Here is a 20,335-nt window from a genome sequence, read left to right as displayed (position 1 = left end):
TGTGCCATCCGAGTGTGTATATATACAGGGTGTCCACGCTAAGTGTGAACAGATTGTTTAAAAATATATCAATCACTTTTTTCGAGATGAAATCAATTGCAATATAGCATATGCTGAAGGGCACTCCCTAGGGGGGCATTAACAGACTCCTAAGGCGATAGTGTGCTCTTTCATTCTCTCGTATTGGGGGCGAAGGAAAGACGCGTCTCTAGAGATGCGCAATGAATAAAATAAAGAAAAAAATGGCGTTCCTTCACGAATTTTTTGCGGAAGATCTATCGAACGGATTTTTGTTCTGAAAACGGCTTTGGTATCTGGTGACCGAAGAGATCAGATGTTCTCATTGGAGCAACTTCGTAGCTTTTATAATTAAAAAGTTAATTATTGAAAGTTAATTAAGACATTGCCTTAGGAGTCTGTTAAGGCCCCCCTAGGGAGTGCCCTTCAGCATATGCTATATTGCAATTGATTTCATCTCTGAAAAAGTCATTGATATATTTTTAAAAAATCTGTTCACACTTAGCGTGGACACCCTGTATATTTGTAACGCCAATGATGTTGTTTTTGTACCTGACGTAATGCAGTCCACTGCATGAAAGCTTGCTTCCATTACAGGAAAGCTTCGGTGTTTTATATATTTTTTGTTACTGTAGCCTATATTATGGTAAGGCAGGGACTCTAGACCACCGGGTATTCTCCCCGCCTAGGGGAGTTTGCGAATGTGACATGGGAAATGACACCCGGTACCAGTTGACCCTATACACGCACTCTGCGTAGTAGGCATATCATTCACAGGACGGTTAATATGGGGGAACAACGCCCTGATGATCGGCTAAGGGGTGCATGGAGCAAAAATGGGTTGAGGACAACTGCGGTGAGGGATTAAAGGGCTTGAGAAACCACATGCAACGCTCTAAATGTATGGCTCCGAATTATAGGTTGTAGTACATGGATTCGAGACGCTAGGTCCCAGGTTCTCAACGGTCCACGGTCTTCGGTGCCGGGTCCACGGTCTTCCACGTTCAGTTTTTTTTTAACTGTCCGGTTCTTAAAACAGCGTTCTTTTGTTTTCGTTTTTTTTCTTTCTTTTTTTTTTTTGAGCTACCGTTGACGGTGCGCTCCGAGGCGTCAGCAGACAGACGGGAAGTGACGTTTTAGCTGTGCACGGTTCCGGAAATACCCGAAGGTCACCATAACGACGGCCGTTCTCCGGTTGGCCGGCTCCCTTAGCAGCCGCCTGCGTCGTCAGGGAAACAGAAAAGTATGCACTTCCTTTCTCCACTCTGAAACGTCATTCCCAAAACGGGTGATGATTGGAAGAGTTGAGAGCGACGGAGGAGGAGGAGGGCGCCCAGCGCACGACATGCGGTGTGCTATAGCTTTGCAGCGGGGGATCGTAGAAACTGTGGGGCATGCTATCTCCGGCTCTTTGTGTACTATGGTCATTTGTGGTGGCATTGGGACGCCACCGGTTCTTTTTGGAGGTGTGGCCTCCGGCTAACTGTTCATAAAAGCGGGAGGGGGGACCTTTTTGCCGCGGCTTTCGGCCGTGGGGGCTCGGGAAGAGCTGTTGGTACGGCATTTGGATGTACTAAACCTGTGCTCTCTTCCGGTAAGCTGGGATTTGTTAGGTGTCTCCCTCGTAAACTGCCTTCGCCCCGAGTGTGGGTTTGTAGGCATTTTCCCACAGCTGGAGCCCAACGTGGGGCCTGCACGTCTGTCTGGTTGCGTGGGAGACCCAGTTTGTTAAAAAAAGAATTTAAGAAAGTATTTGTGATTATCCCCCACAAAACAGCGTTTGGACGTGCATATTTAGGAGGCATAAATCAATATTTACAATGTTTGTACTTCAAAAGTTTGGAAGTGATTTCACAATACCGTTAAGTTCTTAGAGACTTTTAGATGCTGCGTACGCAAATAAATCGCTTCTTAGTAATGCACACGAGTTAAAAGCAGAGCAACGTTCGGCGCATGCGGAGAGTGCACCCGTGCATTTCTTTGTGCAGGCAAAGAACTTCTACGAGCACGTCTTCGGGTACGCATAGTAAAACTGATGCTAAAACTACTACTGATGCGCCAGTGCGGTAACCTAATTAAATAGATATCGTTGATTGATGAACCTACGCGCTATGTTATTAATTCGCATGCATCTCTCTTGCTTTTTGCCATCTCACGCAACTTCTACACCCACTTCCTCATTGTGTCAACACCGTCCGTCCACTACAATCACGGGCACGTTCACGACCCAGCACAACAACGACAACATATACAGTAATGATGATGAATGGGGAAATTCGCCACATGGGGTGCAGCCAACTACCCCAAGCAACAATGCACACAGCCCAGAGGGACGTCACAGGTTGTTTTCTGGCCAAAAACTGGTGTAGGAGAATCGTTATGTAAGAATACTATAATAATACTAGTAATTACACGAATGCGGAATGCTCAATGAGCGGAAGTCATCCCCATATCATCGTCATCATGTATTTCTCCCTCGCTCTACACCGATGCACGCTTTATCTTTGCGTTCGCTTTGTAGGACATGACTCAAAACGCTTCGAACTGGTAGCCTTCGACACACACCCCAAGTGACCAGATGCCACGTCAATTTCCTTTCCTGCGTGACTCACGTCCCTTCCCTGCAACGTCCGCGCGAACAGATAAAGTCGTTTAGAAATGTGTCTGACGCGTGTCACATGAAATTCAGAGTGAAACCTATCGCGGCACTCTATTTCTGTCAATGGCCACGTCTGTGAAATGGTCCACACCTTACGTCCAATACCGTATTTTTTTCACTGCCATTTAGTCTCAAAATGGAAAGACAAGATGACCTTCTGAAGCAGAAGAAAGTGTCAGGCAGTACCTCTTGATCCCGATTAGACTCGCTTTCAGCACCGCCACCGCTAGCTGGTTTGCGCTGATATTCAGCAGTTTCATCATTGAAACCGGTGAAAGACGCCTAGCGACTGCCTGCACAGCAACTTGCGAAGTAGCTGCAGTTTTATGTACTTCGCTATAGTTTTCTGTGTTTTTGTTTGTCCGTGTTTTTGGGAATAGCAAGCCTCTATAGTATGGCTAACCTTTCCCGTTTTGTTTGTTTTCTCCATTAAAATACCCCCCCCCCCCCTTGCTGCGAAAATTTGATGTGCTGTCTTAAGAACGAAGTAACTGACGACGATTGGAAACCCTACACTGTTAAAACAGAACTTCACCACATAGCACGCTCCTAGCCAACCATCATTCGATGATTTCACTATGTGTTCTGATTTGTTGAAAATGGGAGGACGCGCCTTTCTGGGAAACACTGGGCATGTCCCAGATAGACGCCCCTCCCTGTTTTGAACAAATCAGCACCCAGAATGATATCATTCGGAATGGTGGCTGGCTAGGAGCCTGCTATGTGGTGAAGTTAGCCGGGTTTGAATCCCGGTGCCGGCTGTGCTGTCTGGGGTTTTTCCTGGGTTTTCCTCAGACGCTTTCAGTCGGCGCAGTTCCCGCAGAAGTTGGCCCGGGACGCACATTCCCCAACAGCGTTAGTCGCGACGTTGCCCACCTCTGTGAGGCCGGACAACGGCGAGCCCTTTCACCATCACCACCCCCACCATCCCGCACCACCTGCTGTTTTAACAATGTAGCAGAGACATTAATGGGAAACTAAAGTGCAACAAAATTTTTCTTTGTGAAATTACCTTGACACCCACACAAACGGAACGAGATTCATCGTTTGCGTCGTTCGTAATCTACAAAAAAGAAAAAAGAAAAAGAAAGAAAATAAAAAAGAAAACGCAACTAACGCTTTCCCTCTGCCTCTCCAACCCTTAGTCTTACTCTCTCCTTCGCATGAAGCGCGACAACGCGGAGAGCTTTCAAACTGGTTTCTTCAAACGATCCCCTGCCATGATTGGACGAATCGTTTGAGGCGACAAATGAGAGCCCGCTCCGCATTTCGTGCGCACTGTCGAGAAAGAGGGAAAGCGTAAATTGCTTTTTTTCCCCTGTAGATCACAAGTCACGAACGACGCAATGGACGAGTCCCGTTCCTTTTATATTGGTATCAAGGTAACAACGTCTTTGATTCCGCGTCGAGAAAATTTGCAGTTTAATGCCCCGACGTGCGTTTTTTTTTCTGACCATTAACATCATTGCAGGGTGTAACAAAAGGGGCGTACGCCTGCCGTTTTCGGTAAATCGTGAGAGCGCACTATATCGTCGGACATGATCTTCGCATGCGCACATCTTCGTTCATTACCTGTCGCCAACTGCTATTAATTAACAGTTGCTGGTTAATTGCTCAGTAAGTGTGATTACTTGTAGCTAAATTACTACGGACCACTGGTGGCATAACACGTTCTGCGAAACCCATTACGCTGAATGACGCAGCTATCGGGGCTTAAGAGGGCATACCAGTCTAGGCTTAGAGGATAATCCCTTTACGAGCAGCTAAGCAACCTTTTGTACTGGTCTCCAATGCCACGCTCAAAGTCAGTGAGCCATGAAAGTGAAGAGAGAGAGAGAGGATGCAGGAACCAACCGCCTCCAACCTCCTCGCTTGCTCGTCATATGGATACCGTCAAAATGTTCCGCGGGGTTTTTACTGCGTGACAGCAGATGGCGACACACAGTAACATTATTTTACTGGGCTTTCAGTTGGTGTGTATGTCTACTTATATTTCATATTTTGTATAAAAACGAAAATTGGTAGACATATAAATTTGGTGTCCCTCGATCCTTGAAATATTTCTACAAAAAATAACAGAAATATTTTCACAACGGCTATAGAAATTTAATACAAACCTGTTCAAAGAGGGGACGGGAAAAAATGTGCATTTTTTTTTTCACATTCGTGACGTCGCCCTAAAATACATACGACATGTTTCAGGATTGTTGCTGCGTTATGTAATTCATCTCGTCTTTCTCTTTACAATGAAACCACCCGCATTAAAGTCTGCGAGGTGGTTACCGAGAAAAAGCATGATATATGTTCCATAGGAGATACATTGGGAGGAAGATCTATAGTATGCTCTCTTAATCGAGTGCTCGTCTAACGAGCTAACGAGGGGCGGGGTATTCGTTAAGATGGGCACGTGACACAGTGCGCGTGACGTATGGTGCGTCCTTCACGCATCGTGCGAAAGGTACCGTGCACGTTCGGTATCACGTGTCCTCCTAGACGACTGCCCCGCCCCTCGTTAGATCGTTAGACGCAGACGCGCGCGTCCGAGCTAATTGGGCTTAATCGGGCCTTAATTCTAACGAGGGGCTGGGCACTCCTCAAGGAGGACACATGATACCACACGTGCACGGTGCCCTTCGCGCGATGTTTGAACGGCGCATCATACCTCCTGCGTAGTGTTCCACGTGCCCATCTTAACGAAAAACCCCTCCCCTCGTTAGCCCGTTCGAGGTGCACTCGATTAAGCACCGGTAGCTTAACCGCTTAATAGGTTAATAGCTTAATCGCGTCCACGTCTAACGATCTAACGTTACGTCCAGGCCTCGTTAGAGCGGTGCGTATGTCAGAAAAACGCGTATACGCCTCCCATTTTTCACAAAGCGGGAACATAAAAGATATCTGCCTTCTGCCTTTAGTTCTACTGGAAGGAGTTCCATCACCGCCATAACCTGTTAACGTCGCCCCTAAATCCGAACAAAAGCGGGAAAGGGATGGGGTCGGATAAATCACCTTTCTTCGCCTTACCTTTTGATACTTGTGTAATATTGATCGAGGAACTCCTTGGCATGTTGTAGCACCTCCTCCTTCGGTCTGGGTTCTCGGCAATGCCTCCGTATGGGACCTCCCATCAAAGAGCCTTGACAGATGGTGTTCGAACAAGGTAGAGGCTGGAATCGAAACAGAAACACGTGTATAGGCAACCACATGACTACGCGCTAAAGTATGCAAATGAGAAATAAATCCAATCGGTGTCGCTTAACCTATAGTAGAAGAATAATACCCTTGCCACATGGTCAGGATCCAATGGTCATTGAAACTGACAGTCATTGAACATGCGCGTAGCGCCACCACGCGCGAAACTTAGCAACCTCTTAGGCGGCATTGGATCTGTGCTCTTTGAGAAGCTAACACGTTGCACGCTCGGTGGCGTTAGGAGCATGTTCAATTACCATTGGTTTCAACGATTAATAAAGATTGCCAGTGTGACAGGGGCATAAGCATTGGAAATGGACATGTTCAAGGAGCACGGAACTGAAGGAAGCGACATTTTATTGCTGGAAAGCGTTCTTTCTTCCTCAACGACTCAATCAGGAGGAACCTGCAATTTTGCTGTAGATCTAAATATATATATATATAAATATTTTCGTAGTCCTGTCACTGCGCAGTACAAATTTACAAAAGAAACAAACCACGAGCGGTGCGGTATCACCTAGGAGGGAGGTCCAGCTAGATCTCTTGGCGTGACGTATTATGTGACGTAGTATCGCATTGGCAAGCAGCACAGTGGTCACATTTCCTACTGTTACGGACACGGCGCGGCGCTATCTGCGAAGTATACTGTCCACAACATGGAATGACGACGCTTCTGTGCTCTCTGAAGAAGGGGATGGGTTTGTAAGGGTGCGCAAATCAAGAACTATACTCCCGATCGCCAGGTCAGCTACGACCATCATTCTTGAATAAGAGCGCATGTTCTTCCATTGTTGTACGACACGCCGTAGCCAAAAACGAAAAAAAAAAAATTCTGGAGGGAGGAGACCTTCAGTGTTTTTCTTAATCGGAAGCTGAACATGCCAAAAGGTGCTCGAAATATCAGTGGCGCTTGTGCTGAGGTGACCGGTGTGGTTCAAGAAACCCAACGGAAGATGTTAGGTAGTGGATTTTCCTTTCTGAGAATTGCTGCACAATTAACTGCACCATTCCAAAGAAATCGTACGACTGTGTGCTTTTGAAAGGAGCAATCTGGAACCGTCGACTTTAGTTTCAATATCTGAGTTTTGTTCTGCTGTAACATAACAAGAGCGTGATACGAGTTTTTCTCGTCTTTCTTTGACGCAAGAGATGTTCCTGAACACGAGATAATTGAAACCAAGTACTGATGTTATACATAGCTGATACACTTTGGCGGAGGTGGCAAGCGGAGAAACTTGATCCTACGACGGCTGTGCCCGATTACATCACCGACGACGTCACCGCTCACTGAAGGGGTCTATGTGATTGCCCGACACTCCTTTGTGCACTCTAAATCTTTTCACACCTTTAAAGGTGTAATAGCATGCATGGCGCACACCTTTTTACGTGTAATTTGGTAACATCATAATGGAGCACGGTTTCGCACAAATTTTCTTTACTCGAGTGTTGTTTGTCCTCCAAAAATTCAGTCTTGCAACATCTCAACATTGTTCAACAGTATTGTAGACACTTGCGCGTGCTCGATTATCGAAAGCGATGCATATATGCATTAGCTCGTACCTACGATATCCAAGACATAATGAAAGCAAGATTTGCACTGACACTTGATCTTTAGTAATGCTTTCCGAATTTTGTTAAATATCATCCTGGAGATGAAATGTTACGCAACCAGGTTGAATGTGCATAGCGCACACCTTTAAAGGTGTGAAAAACTTTACAGTGTGCGAGCCATGTGCGAACCATAGTAAGAGGAGGCACAAGGAACACGCGTGTAGTTCGAAAGAAGCGAGTGGAGGACTTCACACGAGAGAAGGAGGGACACGGAGGGGAGGTCCGGAGCTGATTTCAAGCGGACGTGCTTATAGAAAACGGTACACTTTATCAGGGGAAAAAAATCCGGTTCGCGAGTTTCTCGAGAGGAACCAATTCAAAAGGAACGTCAGCAGTTTGTTGAATCGTTCGTGATTTACGAGCGAAAGAAACCGCAATTCACGCTTTCGCTCTTTCTCCTCTCCTTGTCAAGAAGGCGGAGCGGCATCCCATTGGTTCCCCCCAAATGATTCGTCCAATCATTTCACATGTCACAGCCAACAAGTTAAACTCCCCGTTGGGAGCCGACACAGTCGGCGGGCTAGCTTGGAGGAGTTCATTGCTCCTTTAAAGATGATGTCATATACAAAACTTCGTTAATCTTTCCTTGCTTTTATTTTTCAATCCAATTTGATATTTCCACAATCCTCGTAGTTTTCAAATAAAGATGAACGAACAACCACACGTGCACATCCGGTTTCGGTAGCATAATGAGGTAATAATAGGCCATTTTGAGCAAGCACGCCACGTGGGCATGCAATCTAAAAAATAGGACAAAAGGCTGTCTGATATATGATAAAATTATAATAAGCTTTGTACGGAATCGGTAGGTTCATTGCGAAGCAGAGCAAAAGGCTGTTCAAAGCAGATCAAAAGGAAGATGTTCGCAGCGGCGTTTCGACAGCCAGGAAACAAGCTGCAAAAATTCAACGAGAAATCGTCGGATGAGAATATACATAAAACACGTGGTCTGAGCAGAGAGTACCCAAACTTGACTTAAATGTTATATTTAGAAACTATAAATACCATCGAATACAGTCCCTTTCCGAAGCCTCCCCAGACCTGACCGGAAATAGATAAGATTTGCCTCATCACATCCGCTTGTATCCTCGGGACATCCTGAAATATTTTGCCTTTAAACTGAACTTTGATTTGTTTACCATTTTTCTGCCACTGGGGGCAGCTTCCGTCCGTAACATTTTGCTCTTTAGGAGAAATCAAAAATGCATTTGAAAGGAGAAGGTTTCAGAACGCTCCGGGCACCGAACGAACGTGAGAAGGCAGCTCTTTGCCATTTTCAAAGAAGTCTTTAAAAATGTTTCGATGGTGAATATAGGTCTCAAACCTATAACTGTTCTATGTTCTAAAACACAAATCGAGTCTGGATACGTTTTGATCAGTTCTCGTATATGTCGCGACTACTCTGAGAGTTATGACGAAGCGTGCGAGAGCTTTTTCTAACTTTTGTTGAGGTCCATTGCTGTACTTTGGTCTTCGCATTTTTGAGCTATTGTCTCATTAACTGAACTTATTCATTAGTTGGCCCCTACTTTCTCTTTTATTTATGTGTACTGGAGTCGTCTGTCCCGAATTACCAATCAATCAATCAATCAATCAATCAATCAACTTTGGTGTGTGTCCGGACCGTTGTTCTTCAATGGGTGAAAGCAGTTGTGGCGCTTTGATATGCATGCTTCACTACATAATGTACACATTGTACTGAAGAAAAAAGAATGTCTGACTTGGCGATATGCTGAGGCGTAGACCTTTTTCACACTCGCGTCATATCGTAGCGGCTGTCCAGCGAAACACGATTGGAGCGCGGCAAAGCGCAGCCGCCGCCATATTGTCGCCATCTATCGAGTATGTAGGGAACCCCTAAAAAGCGCTAAAACCTGAACAAGGTCGCAATACGGACGGCACACACAGAGCGCTACTGTCAACAATTTTCGTCACTTTTACATCAGCACAAAAGGAACGACTGCCATCAGTTGCGTTCTTCGTGATTTATAAGCGAACAAAATTGCAAATTACGCGCTATCGCTTTTCCTATCTATCTCAAGATGGGTGACGACGCTGAGAGGCCTCCGACTGATCTCCTCAACCCAACCGTTCAGCAGGAGTGCACTCACAAGGTCACTAAATCAGCTGGGCTCTCGCTCTCTCACAATGATGAAATTCCTCGGTCCATGGTCAAATCCCACGACAAATGCATCAAATGCACCTCTCCTACGCCCTGCGCAAAAAAGCAAGGACTGCTCGTCTTTCTCGACACTGTATAACGCTCCTGACCATGCGTATTGTGACGAAATTATCGCGAGCAACGGGGTATCATCGCCCGTCGTGACGAAGAAGGCCCAATCGTCACCATTGAAAATAAACCGTTTTCTTTTTCTTATTTTTCATTTTCTTTTCTTTTTGGTCCTTCGATTTCTTCTTCCTTCTGTTTTCTTCTGCGTTCTCTTATCTTCCCTTCTTCTTTTTCTTCTAATTTTCTTTCTCTTATTCTTCTCTTTCTACTTGCTTCTCTTTCGGCCTTCTTCTATTTATTTCTGCTTCCTTTTCCTGTTGCGCCTTTTCCTTTTTTTGGCTTCCTTTTCTGTTTATTTCACTACTTCTACCACTGAAGAGGTGCAGGTGAGACGACCCGGCATATTCCGCGGGGTTTAAAGGTGCTTTCTCCACGTCAGCTTTCGTCCTGGGAATTTCAGACGAAAGTTGTTGCAAACGAGGCCCTGTATCTCTATCGGCGAACAAGGCATTACTGGCGAAGAATATCCCATGCGGGACACAGACAACGTATTACGGTCGCCTTAAGGGGGGATCCCAAGATCGAAAGCTCTACCGTAGAGGGGTCGACGGAGAACAAAGTAGCTTCTTTTTGCCACGAAATAAATGCCGGCGGCACCTCAGAAGCGGATTAAGAGGCGTAGCATTTGCGTACCCGTAGATTCGGCAAATTTCGAGAATTTCGGGAAATGTATCCTCCACACGACAGAAATGTTCAGGACAGGACAAAGGAAAATAGCCCCTCTATGACTTTCGTTACAACTATATTTTCTTCACCTTATGTCAGTGTGCGTGTAACCCGTATAACTTTTCTGAACAGGAAGTAGTCGTGCCTATGCAGCAATCTAACTACCCCCAGTTACCTGCAGGAAAATTAACTAAGCAACTGCACCCGTCTAGGCAACTAAACTTGTTCTAAAGTACAAAAATTCCTCTTCCCGGAATAAAGGATACCGTTAGCTCGGCGAGAACACAAAATGAATGGAATTCATCTGTTGAATGGTTCGTACTTTTTATGCTACGGCCGCCGAAAGCCGGGCCGGGATTGGCGGACTCTTAACCGTTGCGTCACGTCGACGTAACGGGCCGGGGCGTGACCAGTGACGCGGATTCGAATCTGGGCGCCGACTGAGTATTTTCATTGGGTTTTCCTAAGAACGCTTTAAGAGAAATGTCGTCACAATTGCCAGTGAAGTCGGACCAGGACGCACGATACCCCCACCCCCCATCCAATAGTCGTGACATAGTCCGCCTGAGGAAATTGGCGCGTGCACAACTGGCTGTCCAATCGATGATTTCAAAATCGGTTTCATGCTATTCGAGAGTCTAGAGTTTCGCGGAGGTCCCCGGCGCTTTAACCGTCATGATAGTCAAGGGTGAACTGTAGCATGGAGCGCAGAACTGAATTTCTTGAAGAACATTAACATGCGGTTTAATTAATGAATCACCCATCTGATGATCACCTTGTATGCTTTATGACATTTTGTTTGAATTAAGCGCGCGTGTGTGTCCGCCTGTGTGTGCCCGCGTGTGTCTGTGTGTGTGTCCACTTCCGCTGTTTTCGTCTGTCGTCCAAAGTTCTCCGCGCAAGGTGCGCAAAGTCGTACAAGAATGAAAACCAAGAACCCCCTCCCCCATGTAAAGCTTCAATAGAATGACTTCCACACTCTTTTATCCTTCTCCCAAATACACCACCAAATGTTCGATTTGTTTTTTGTTTTTCTTTTGGGGGAAGTGAGCTCCTGAACCCCGTTATATATCACTCTTAACCTTTTATTGTAACATTTAACGGCGTGTAACCTCTACATAGACGTAGATTTTGGAATGTCGTAGAGGTTACACGTCCGATACTTCTATTTAGAGGCTAAAAACGACTTGTAACCTGACATTGTAGGAGCAAGAGAAGTTACTCCAGAGTATAACCCAAAATCCAGTCGTCGTAACTTATAAATGTACCCTTTATAGGTGCGCCGTAACTTGTAAACGAAATCGATGCCTGCTTTTTATTCTTTCGCTTTTCTTCTTCCTTTGCAAAGTAACCTCTATAAAAGGTACAACTCAAAAGTTAATGTGTTCTCGTTCTAACCACACATTCAACACGAAAGTTTCGGATCAGCGCGCACTCACATATATGCGTGTCTGCTTGTGCTTGAATTGCAGATCGTGTTAAGAATTGTGAAGGAAGCACAATATTAGACTAATTGAACTTTATCCTGGTCATTGTACTGAATGTTCACTACAAAATTTCCATAGTTTCGTTTTCGCTGGGCATTCTAGCAGTCTAGCCACACTGATCGCAGGGACTGTTCAAGTTCAATGCGGTTCAGCGCATTCGGCGTTGTTCGGTTACGTCCCTTCTTTGCTTAATCCGTTGTCATCCTTGTGTTTTACTTCTTCATGTACCTCTGGATTACCATAGTGCTGTCACTGACGTGTCATTGTCAGGTGTCGCAGAGGGTTATGAACGTTTACGGCGTATACTGAGAGGCAGGTGCAACAATATGAGGAGAGTAAGGAGTCTCTCGTTGAAACTGAATGAAACTGAATGAACTGACAGGTGAAACGAGACGGTCCGCAATCCCTAGTGGTTTATGAAACAATTTCCACTTTGAACCACTTTGTATGCAAGTGGTTTAAAGTGGAAATTGTTTCATAAACCACTTGGGATTGCAGACCCTCTCCACCAGGCAGCGCAAGTGTCTGTATTGTGACGTCCTCATGCTCGTCTCTGCTGCAGTGCCAGGTTTGTAAATTAAAGAATAAATATTTTCCCCCAATTGTGATTATTTCTTCCTTTCATTTGTTGTGCATATGTGAAGCTCTGCATGTAGTGCTGATTTCCAACATATTTGATTGTTTAGCGTCTGTGATGAGGCAGGCGTCTAAGAGGCAGCCATGACTGACCAAATTGTAACCTTTACGTCTGTGTGGCGGATAGGAGACCGGAACCTCTATGTACAGGTGTCCTAGTAACCGTTATAAAAGGTACTGCTCAAAAGTTACTTGGTAACATCTGAAATAGACGGTAAAATATTGCGATTTTTTACCCTTTACTAAAGGTTACCAGATTAAGAGCCAGCGCCACGGCGCGAAGACCAAGAACTAAAAAGTGCGTGTTACGTAGCGAGTAACTTGAAAGTAACCCGTTATATCTCCAAAGTAACTTTCGAGCTTCAAGTTTGCTTTCATCTTCGTTATGTTGTTTAATTTTTCGTAACTTTACTCGTGATGACTTCATTCTGTTGAGTATAGCTACTTCATCCCTGCTTGAGGCTGTTATTCGGTGAAGTTCTTTTTACCGTGCACGGTGAAAGCAGCTTTCGCAGGAGCGCAATTTGCTTAATGTAAAAACAATGTTTGAGATTTCGTGTTTGTGTCTCTCCCTTCGTGTTCCCTAGTCTCGCGTTTTTTACATTAGGCACTTTGCTTGTTTTTGGTCCTCATGATCCAAGACGCAAAAGGGGACTTACATACTCTGCTTTCTTTTTTTATTCCCAAGTTTATTGCAAGACAATCAGTGATAACTGATGAGTCAACGCTACCGTATCTCACGGACGCAAAACGAATTATAGCCACGTGGCCCCTCGACTAGTTGTGCCCTCCTTTCTTATACCTTACAACTTTCCTACTTCATTCGATCGGGGAAACTTCAAAGCTTCGGAGTTGGCGGAAATGAAATACTGGCCAAGGGTAGCGACTACCTCTCGACACCGAACAAAGTGAAAAACGATGTACACACGTTCTTTCTCACATCTATATTGTCGGTACGGATTTTCACGCTTTTTGTACCCGCAACTCTGCAGAGTAGGGATATATCTGCTGGCTTGGAGCATTTGCCAGGGGGAAGCTTTATGCAGCGTGGGGCCCTGCACTTTAAGTAGTCGTGTAGCGTATTGTGCGTTAACAATTATTAATGATTTCCGGGACAATTCCGCCTGAATACGTATCAGACATTGCAGGAAGAATGAAGTCCAGAAGAATGAAGTCACTGAAAAGGTTAGCCAGCTGCAGGACTCGAACTCGCATCTTCTGGAATGCGGGTCCAGGGCTCAATTTCCGCAACGTGTTCAGACATTGTAGGTTTAACCGTGCGAATTTTACGTGTACGGGAGGCGTACGCCTTTTTTGTGACAATTATGAACAGCATAAGTGTCACAAAAAGGCGTACGCCTCCCGTTTTCAACAAATCAGGGTAGATAACGATATCATTCGAGATTATGGTTGGCTAGGAGCGTGCTATGCGGTGAAGTTCATTTTTAAGAGTGTGGGCAAATATTTTTTCGTAAGGGCGTGCGGAGAGAGTGTGCCTCCGCAACCTAGACAAACGCAGCGGACATTTGGCCCCCAGTCCGTGAACGGGATTACACACTTTAGGAAGGCCTTGCGCAGGTGCAGTGGCTTCCTTTATCCCTCAACCTGCCGGGTAGAGTCACTTGAAAACCTGGATCCTCAATGTCGAACCGGGTGGCCATGACCAATATCGAATGCCGATCCAGACAGCGTGGTGCAGTGCGAACGGGGTATTAATATTGTGCGTCAGAGTTATGTTCCTAAAATGCAATGCGACGAATAAAGATGTGCAACTTGTGTCAAAAGGATCTTCGGGCAACGCCCCTTTCCTGTAACCCTTGATTACCTATACGCAAAGCGTTACAAAAGTAGCGAACGCCTCTCTCATCAGTAAATAAAGTAATAAAGCCATATAATTGCGAATGTCTAGCGTCTGGCATTGTGTGTATTATGTAGTGAAGTTCTGTTTGTCGAAGGTAGGATCGAACGAGCGAATAGGTGCAGCCCCCTCCCCCCTCTTTGCATTGTCGCCCCAGGAACTTTTGTTCCATTCTTTTCCCCCTAAATCAATGCATACACATTGATTTCGTCCATATATGTATATGACAAACGTGTTCGGTTGTCACACGGTCCATGTGTCGTGAGTGAAATAGGTAGAACAGATACCTTGACCACGACAACAGTCAACGTCTTTAGAGAGATGTCTAGCGCATCGACAACAGAAACGCCACTTCCGACTCCTAGCGCGTATTATTGCTGGAATTCGTATTGTAAACGAGAAAGTTATTATCTGAAGAGACTCGAGTGAACTGGTGCGTATCTCTCAAGATACCGTGGGCGACGTCACTCAGGAGAATATGCGTTTCCTGTGGCGCGTTCATTGATTAGAAAACTGTCGTTCCCTTGGCATTCCAACGGTTCAGTTTTGTAGCCGGCACCACTTTCGTACGAACGCCAGAATATAACGCCCCAACGTGTTACGGCATGAAAGACTAAATAAGCTTGGCTTCAGAGTATCGGCAGTGAGTTCCAAAAGCGAGAATGCGTCATCTTGTTTCCGCGCCACGGTAGCCACGCGCACGCGCACTTTAGCGCACGATGCCATCTATCGTGCGCGGGTGAAATGTTCCTTCCTGTTGCAAGCAGCTCATCAAGACTGACGGCCTTTCAGCTCGCCTTGACATCCTCAAGACGCTCTGGCGGACAATACATGGGTTATCGCACAACAATCATACACGCTTCTCAATCCCACAGCAAGCATTATGTCAGCTGGCTTTGATCCTCAACTGGGGATGGTACCGCTTAGTGTCACTAAATAAGCTACGCTTCAAAGTATCGACACTGAGTTCCAAGAGCGAGCATGCGCCATCTTGTTTCCACACCATCCTACCCACGCGCACTTCAGAGCACTTTAGCGAATGACGCCATCTATCGTACGCGGGTGAAATGTTCCTTTCGTTGGCAAGCCGGTCATCAAAGCTGGCCTTGATCTCACCCTGATTACATGGAGACGCTCAGGTCGACAATACATGGATTATCGCACAACAATCATACACGCTTCTCTCTCCCACAGGGAGCATTATGTTAGCCGTTCTTGATCGTCAACTGGAGATGGTACCGCGGTGCGGTGCGGAAACAAGATGGCGCTCCTGCTCTCACTTGGACCTCAGTGTCGATACTCTGAAGCGAAGCTTATCTAGTGACTCTACATCTTAGAACAGAACTTCACCGCACTCGAATGGTATCGTTATCTGCCCTGAATGGTCGAAAGCCGGAGGCGTACGCCTTTTTTGTGACACTTATGCTGTTCATAATTGTCACAAAAAGGCGTACGCCTCTCGTTTTCAACAAATCAGGGCAGATAACGATATCATTCGAGAGGATGGTTGGCTAGGAGCGTGCTATGCGGTGAAGTTCATTTTTAAGAGTGTAGTACTTACACGATCGTAATCAAATGACTGAATGAGTTGTGAGCCATATGCACCGTGCACAACGTCGAACCTATACTGAGCAGGTTGTGCTACAGGGGAGCTGTATGTACCAGATTCAATCAGTGGGCATGTTACTGACAATGGTCTAAGGTAATCTTGTAGCTTGGGGTTTAGTAACCAACAGTGAAGGGAAACTGGTGCACTTGTAGCTATGGTACCCAACAAACTACTATGTCGTAAGAGTAAGTTAACCAGAGAATTTTGTTTTAAAGGAGTTCTCAAACATGGTTCGGGCGTGTACTCCATGAGGGCGCGTTTGCTCCGCCAAGGGAACCGTACCGAGCCTTCACAAGATCACAGTAACTGTTTCAGTGAACGAAGCGCTTCATATGCAGATCTGCGCTGCGGCACACCGAACTATAGATCACTAAAGAAAAAGATGCCTCTAACGAAAATACCTCTCTTGAAAAGTCAGTTGTGTACATAGCATGAGAAAATGTAATTTTGTCCAAGTCGTGTGCAGCTGCCACGAAGCATAAATCGACTCTATACAAGAGAAAAAAGGAGATAACGAAAAATAGAACGAAATGATGAATCACGCATCATCTTTTTTTTTCTCTCTCTCTTACGAAGTAGAGGTACACGCATTTTGCGAACAACAATCCGTTCTTTGTACTCAGACAACCCAGAGTTCGGGATGCGCACAGAATCGAATTTTTTGCGTACATCCGTGTCGTTCGCAGTGTTGTTCACAATCATCAAAAAGCAGTATGACCTCGGCAGGCGGTTCAAGCTGATTCGTATACTCTTGCTTTGACTCGTATGTTAGCTATTTCGTGCAGAAAGAAACACGCAGGGTTGAGAAGAAGATGTAAAACGAAGAGGCAATGAGGCGTATGGGACAAGAAAACGAAATGTACAAAACGAAAACGCGGTGGTTGATGGCTCCCCTTACGAGCGATTTGTTTCCTTTTCGATTCTTTTTGTTTGTTTGTTTGTTTGTTTCGCCGATTCCTTGCTTTCATATAATTGTCATATTTCACGTTTAAAGCAGGCGCACCCAGCATATCTGGCTGATGCTCTCCACGGCGACTGTGTGACACCTATTGTTTATATTTCTTGTTCCTTTTCTTTTCTTACGTTTGTTTAGGGAATAGCAAGCCGGCGTGATGCATGGCTGACCTTTTCCCCTTTCTTTTTTTTTCTTTTTCTTTTTTCCAACAATAACCCCCCCCCCCCCGCCCCTTCCTCAGACTATGCGACTTCGAAGAATCTACGCGAAACGAAGATCAGTATCAACAAATTTGATATGACACTCACATGAGGTTTTTTAGAACACCTCGTGTGTGCGTGCGAAATTATTGCGCCTATTCCGTGTATGCAATATAGTGAACACGCTTCACAATTTTCTTTTCTTTTTTTTTTTTTGCCTAACACAAAGCTGCAACTGATAACTATACATACAGAGGCACAAATACCAGAGCACCTCCTGCCTTTCAGGACAATAGTCTCCGAGAGTCTCCGAGAGGTCTTTGCTAGAGTCACTAAATAAGCTACGCTTCAGAGTATCGACACTGAGTTCCAAGAGCGAGCATGCTCCATCTTGTTTCCGCGCCACGCTGCCCATGCGCACGCGCACAGCGCACGTTAGCGCAGGATGCCATCTATCGTGCGCGGGTGAAATGTTCCTTTCGTTTACGAGCAGCAGTTGACGGTCTTGAGCTCACCTCGACATGTTCTGGGCGCTCTCGCGGACAATACATGGATTATTGCACAACAATCATACACGCTTCTCTATCCCACAGGGAGCATTATGTTAGTCGTCTTTGATTCTCAAATGGGGATGATACCGGTGTGGTGAGGAAACAAGATGGCGTCCTGCTCTCCCTGGGACCTCAGTGTCGATACCCTGAAGCGTAGCTTATTTAGTGACTCTAGTCTCCACGTTTCGTATTCCCTGAGGGCCCCGAAAGGGCCCTGATGTTCTCGGAGTGTCGGACCCGTTTCCCTTAACAAAATCGTAGCAGGTGGCAGAGTTTTTGGCCACCCTCGGTGATGTCCAATTGCAGTTTTGTTCGTTTGATGTAGAAGACATACTATACCCCTTTGTCTCGGTGTAGGGTTTATTCACGTGACGTCATCCGCAGGAAAGCAGCACTAGAGCCCTGCACGGGCCCGGGCCCCCGACCCGGCCCGGGCCCGAGCCGGCCCGCGGGCCGAGCCGGGCTTGTTATTGGCTGTGTGCTCCGGGCCGGGCCGAGCCCAGGTCGACAAAATACGCTAGCACCGCGGGCCGGGCCGGGCCCGGGCCGTTAAAATACGCCACCACCGCGGGCCGGGCCGTGCCCGGGCCGACAATTATGTTTCCGAGAGTCAGGCCCGGCCGGGCCACGCAGCTAATTCCACACAATGGAGATGCATTAGTTGATATCATCATGCGCTTGCGTCATTCCTGTGCATATTTTGCAAAGACAAGCCAGGGATACTGCATTAGGCATATGATTCAACCCTCTAGAACATTCTGAAAGCCACTTTACATTGCTCGTCACTCCTCACGTATTTCACAATCACTTGGCAAAGCTTGGTGAGAGGGGTATGGACTGGGAGAAGGAGTTTGTCGACAGCATCCTCTACCTCCGCAAAATATTGACAGTGTAACGATAACACCCATGCTCGCGTACGTTCTGGATTTAATTTGGTCTGGTGCGGTTATGGTGTTAAACCGCCATCAGTCGTATGTTTGTCTTCTGAATTTACTGATAAATTTGTTTGATAATCGCCAGAAATGCGTACGTCGCGGCTGGAAATACTATGCCGGGATCTACTCGCCGGGTCGCCGGGCCGGGCCGGGCCGGGCTCTATTTGCTTAGGTTCCGGGCCGGGCCGGGCTCTAGTCACTCGGTCACCGGGCCAGGCCGGGTCGGGCCGCATAAAAATATGAAGGTCCGGGCCCGGGTCGGGCCAAGCCATATTTCGATGCGCCCGGGCCGGGTCGGGCCCGGAAAAGTCGGCCCGTGCAGGGCTCTAAGCAGCACTGTCGCTAGTACATTTGCCGCCAAAATGTATGAGCTGTTTCTGCGAACCAGGTGGCGCGAGCGAGCAGCAGCATCAGCGCCGCAATATATGCAACACGCGGGAGTTTAACAGACGAAGCGGCACTTCCAAATACGTGGTCTCGAGTTGTTCGCACTTGGCAAGATGCACCGCTTTTTCTGTGGGTATCCTACAGGTTTTGTATCCCACCACGCAGAACCCGCTGATGAAAATATACCTACACTTGGATCCGTGACCGCTTGGGGCCGAAATGGCGCTTTGAAAACTTCCAGCAACAGCCCTCAAGACTACAGGTTTTGATCATCCAGGCCTTTATCCACATCGCATTCGCCATCCAGTTCGTGTTTCGAAGTCATTGTACTGTGTGAATATCATTTCTACCATATTCCAAGTAATGTCCATGTTTTCAACGTTAATAGTCCAATGGCACCACCACCACCTGCGCCACCGACTTGTGGACTGCCCTGACTACCAGCGGGAGCCCGAGATCTTGCAGCACGGAATGCATGCAATCAACCACCACCGCCCTTTTCATAAGCAAAGTCCTGGGCCCATGGTCCAATAGCGTTCATATGCCTGGGTTTTCCTCAGACGCTTTCAGACATATGTCGGCACAGTTCCCTTAGAAGTCGGCCCCGGGCGCACATTCCTGTCATCACTTCCTGTCATCGACTTCCTGTCATCACCAGACATCTCCACCCTGCTTTGGTCACCTGAACCCTCATCTCCATCATCATCTCTCACTATCTACAAATGGCACTGGGCCAGCGCCCAGCGCGCCATCTCATCATCGTTTTCTTATGTGTGTGTGTGTGTGTGTGGTCCAGTGGCAAATGTCAGCGAACGAAAACCAGAACTAAACTTCGAAGGACCTACATCATGGCGGCGATTTCGCCTTTCCGAAGCTAGTGCCCTCTGGAGGTGTGACGTCAGCGAAGAAATTCAAAAGTTATAAGCCTCAGTATAACAGAACGCTACATGACGGAACGACACACGCTTGCGTGTCAAATAGAAGCCGCCGATATCACCCCGCTCAATATATTCAACCAAGATTCTTGGAGACATTGGCGCCATCCCGTACGCAAACACTGGGCTTTTCGATCGCCTACGACTTTTCTAACAGCCACAGGACGACTGGACGAAGACAAAGCCGTTGCCATGCGAACTTCGCGTGCGCGTCATGCCGACTTGCAGCGAGCCATATAAACACGGAAACATCCCGTGGCATCATCATTCATAATTTAATTGTTGTTGTCGCTTGTATGTACCGGCATGACATCCGATGGCATCATCATCATATATCATATTAGGTGTT

The 20,335-nt window shown here is 46.5% G+C and overlaps 1 protein-coding gene across 3 annotated transcripts in view; it reads right to left on the bottom strand.

Annotated features, from left to right (window-relative positions):
- LOC135370367 (nitric oxide synthase-like protein) overlaps window positions 1-20,335 on the bottom strand; it is a 346,321-nt gene that overhangs the window by 66,385 nt on the left and 259,601 nt on the right. For all 3 annotated transcript variants that reach the window (XM_064604101.1, XM_064604102.1, XM_064604103.1), the window contains exon 3: window positions 5,699-5,841. In XM_064604101.1, coding sequence (XP_064460171.1) covers window positions 5,699-5,841 — 143 coding nt within the window. The remainder of the gene's footprint in view (window positions 1-5,698; window positions 5,842-20,335) is intronic.

The sequence above is a fragment of the Ornithodoros turicata genome, chromosome 10, assembly GCF_037126465.1.
Source record: "Ornithodoros turicata isolate Travis chromosome 10, ASM3712646v1, whole genome shotgun sequence".
NCBI classification, from domain to species: domain Eukaryota; kingdom Metazoa; phylum Arthropoda; class Arachnida; order Ixodida; family Argasidae; genus Ornithodoros; species Ornithodoros turicata.
Note: the sequence above shows the minus strand (reverse complement) of the source record. Positions and strands in the feature narration are given on the sequence as shown.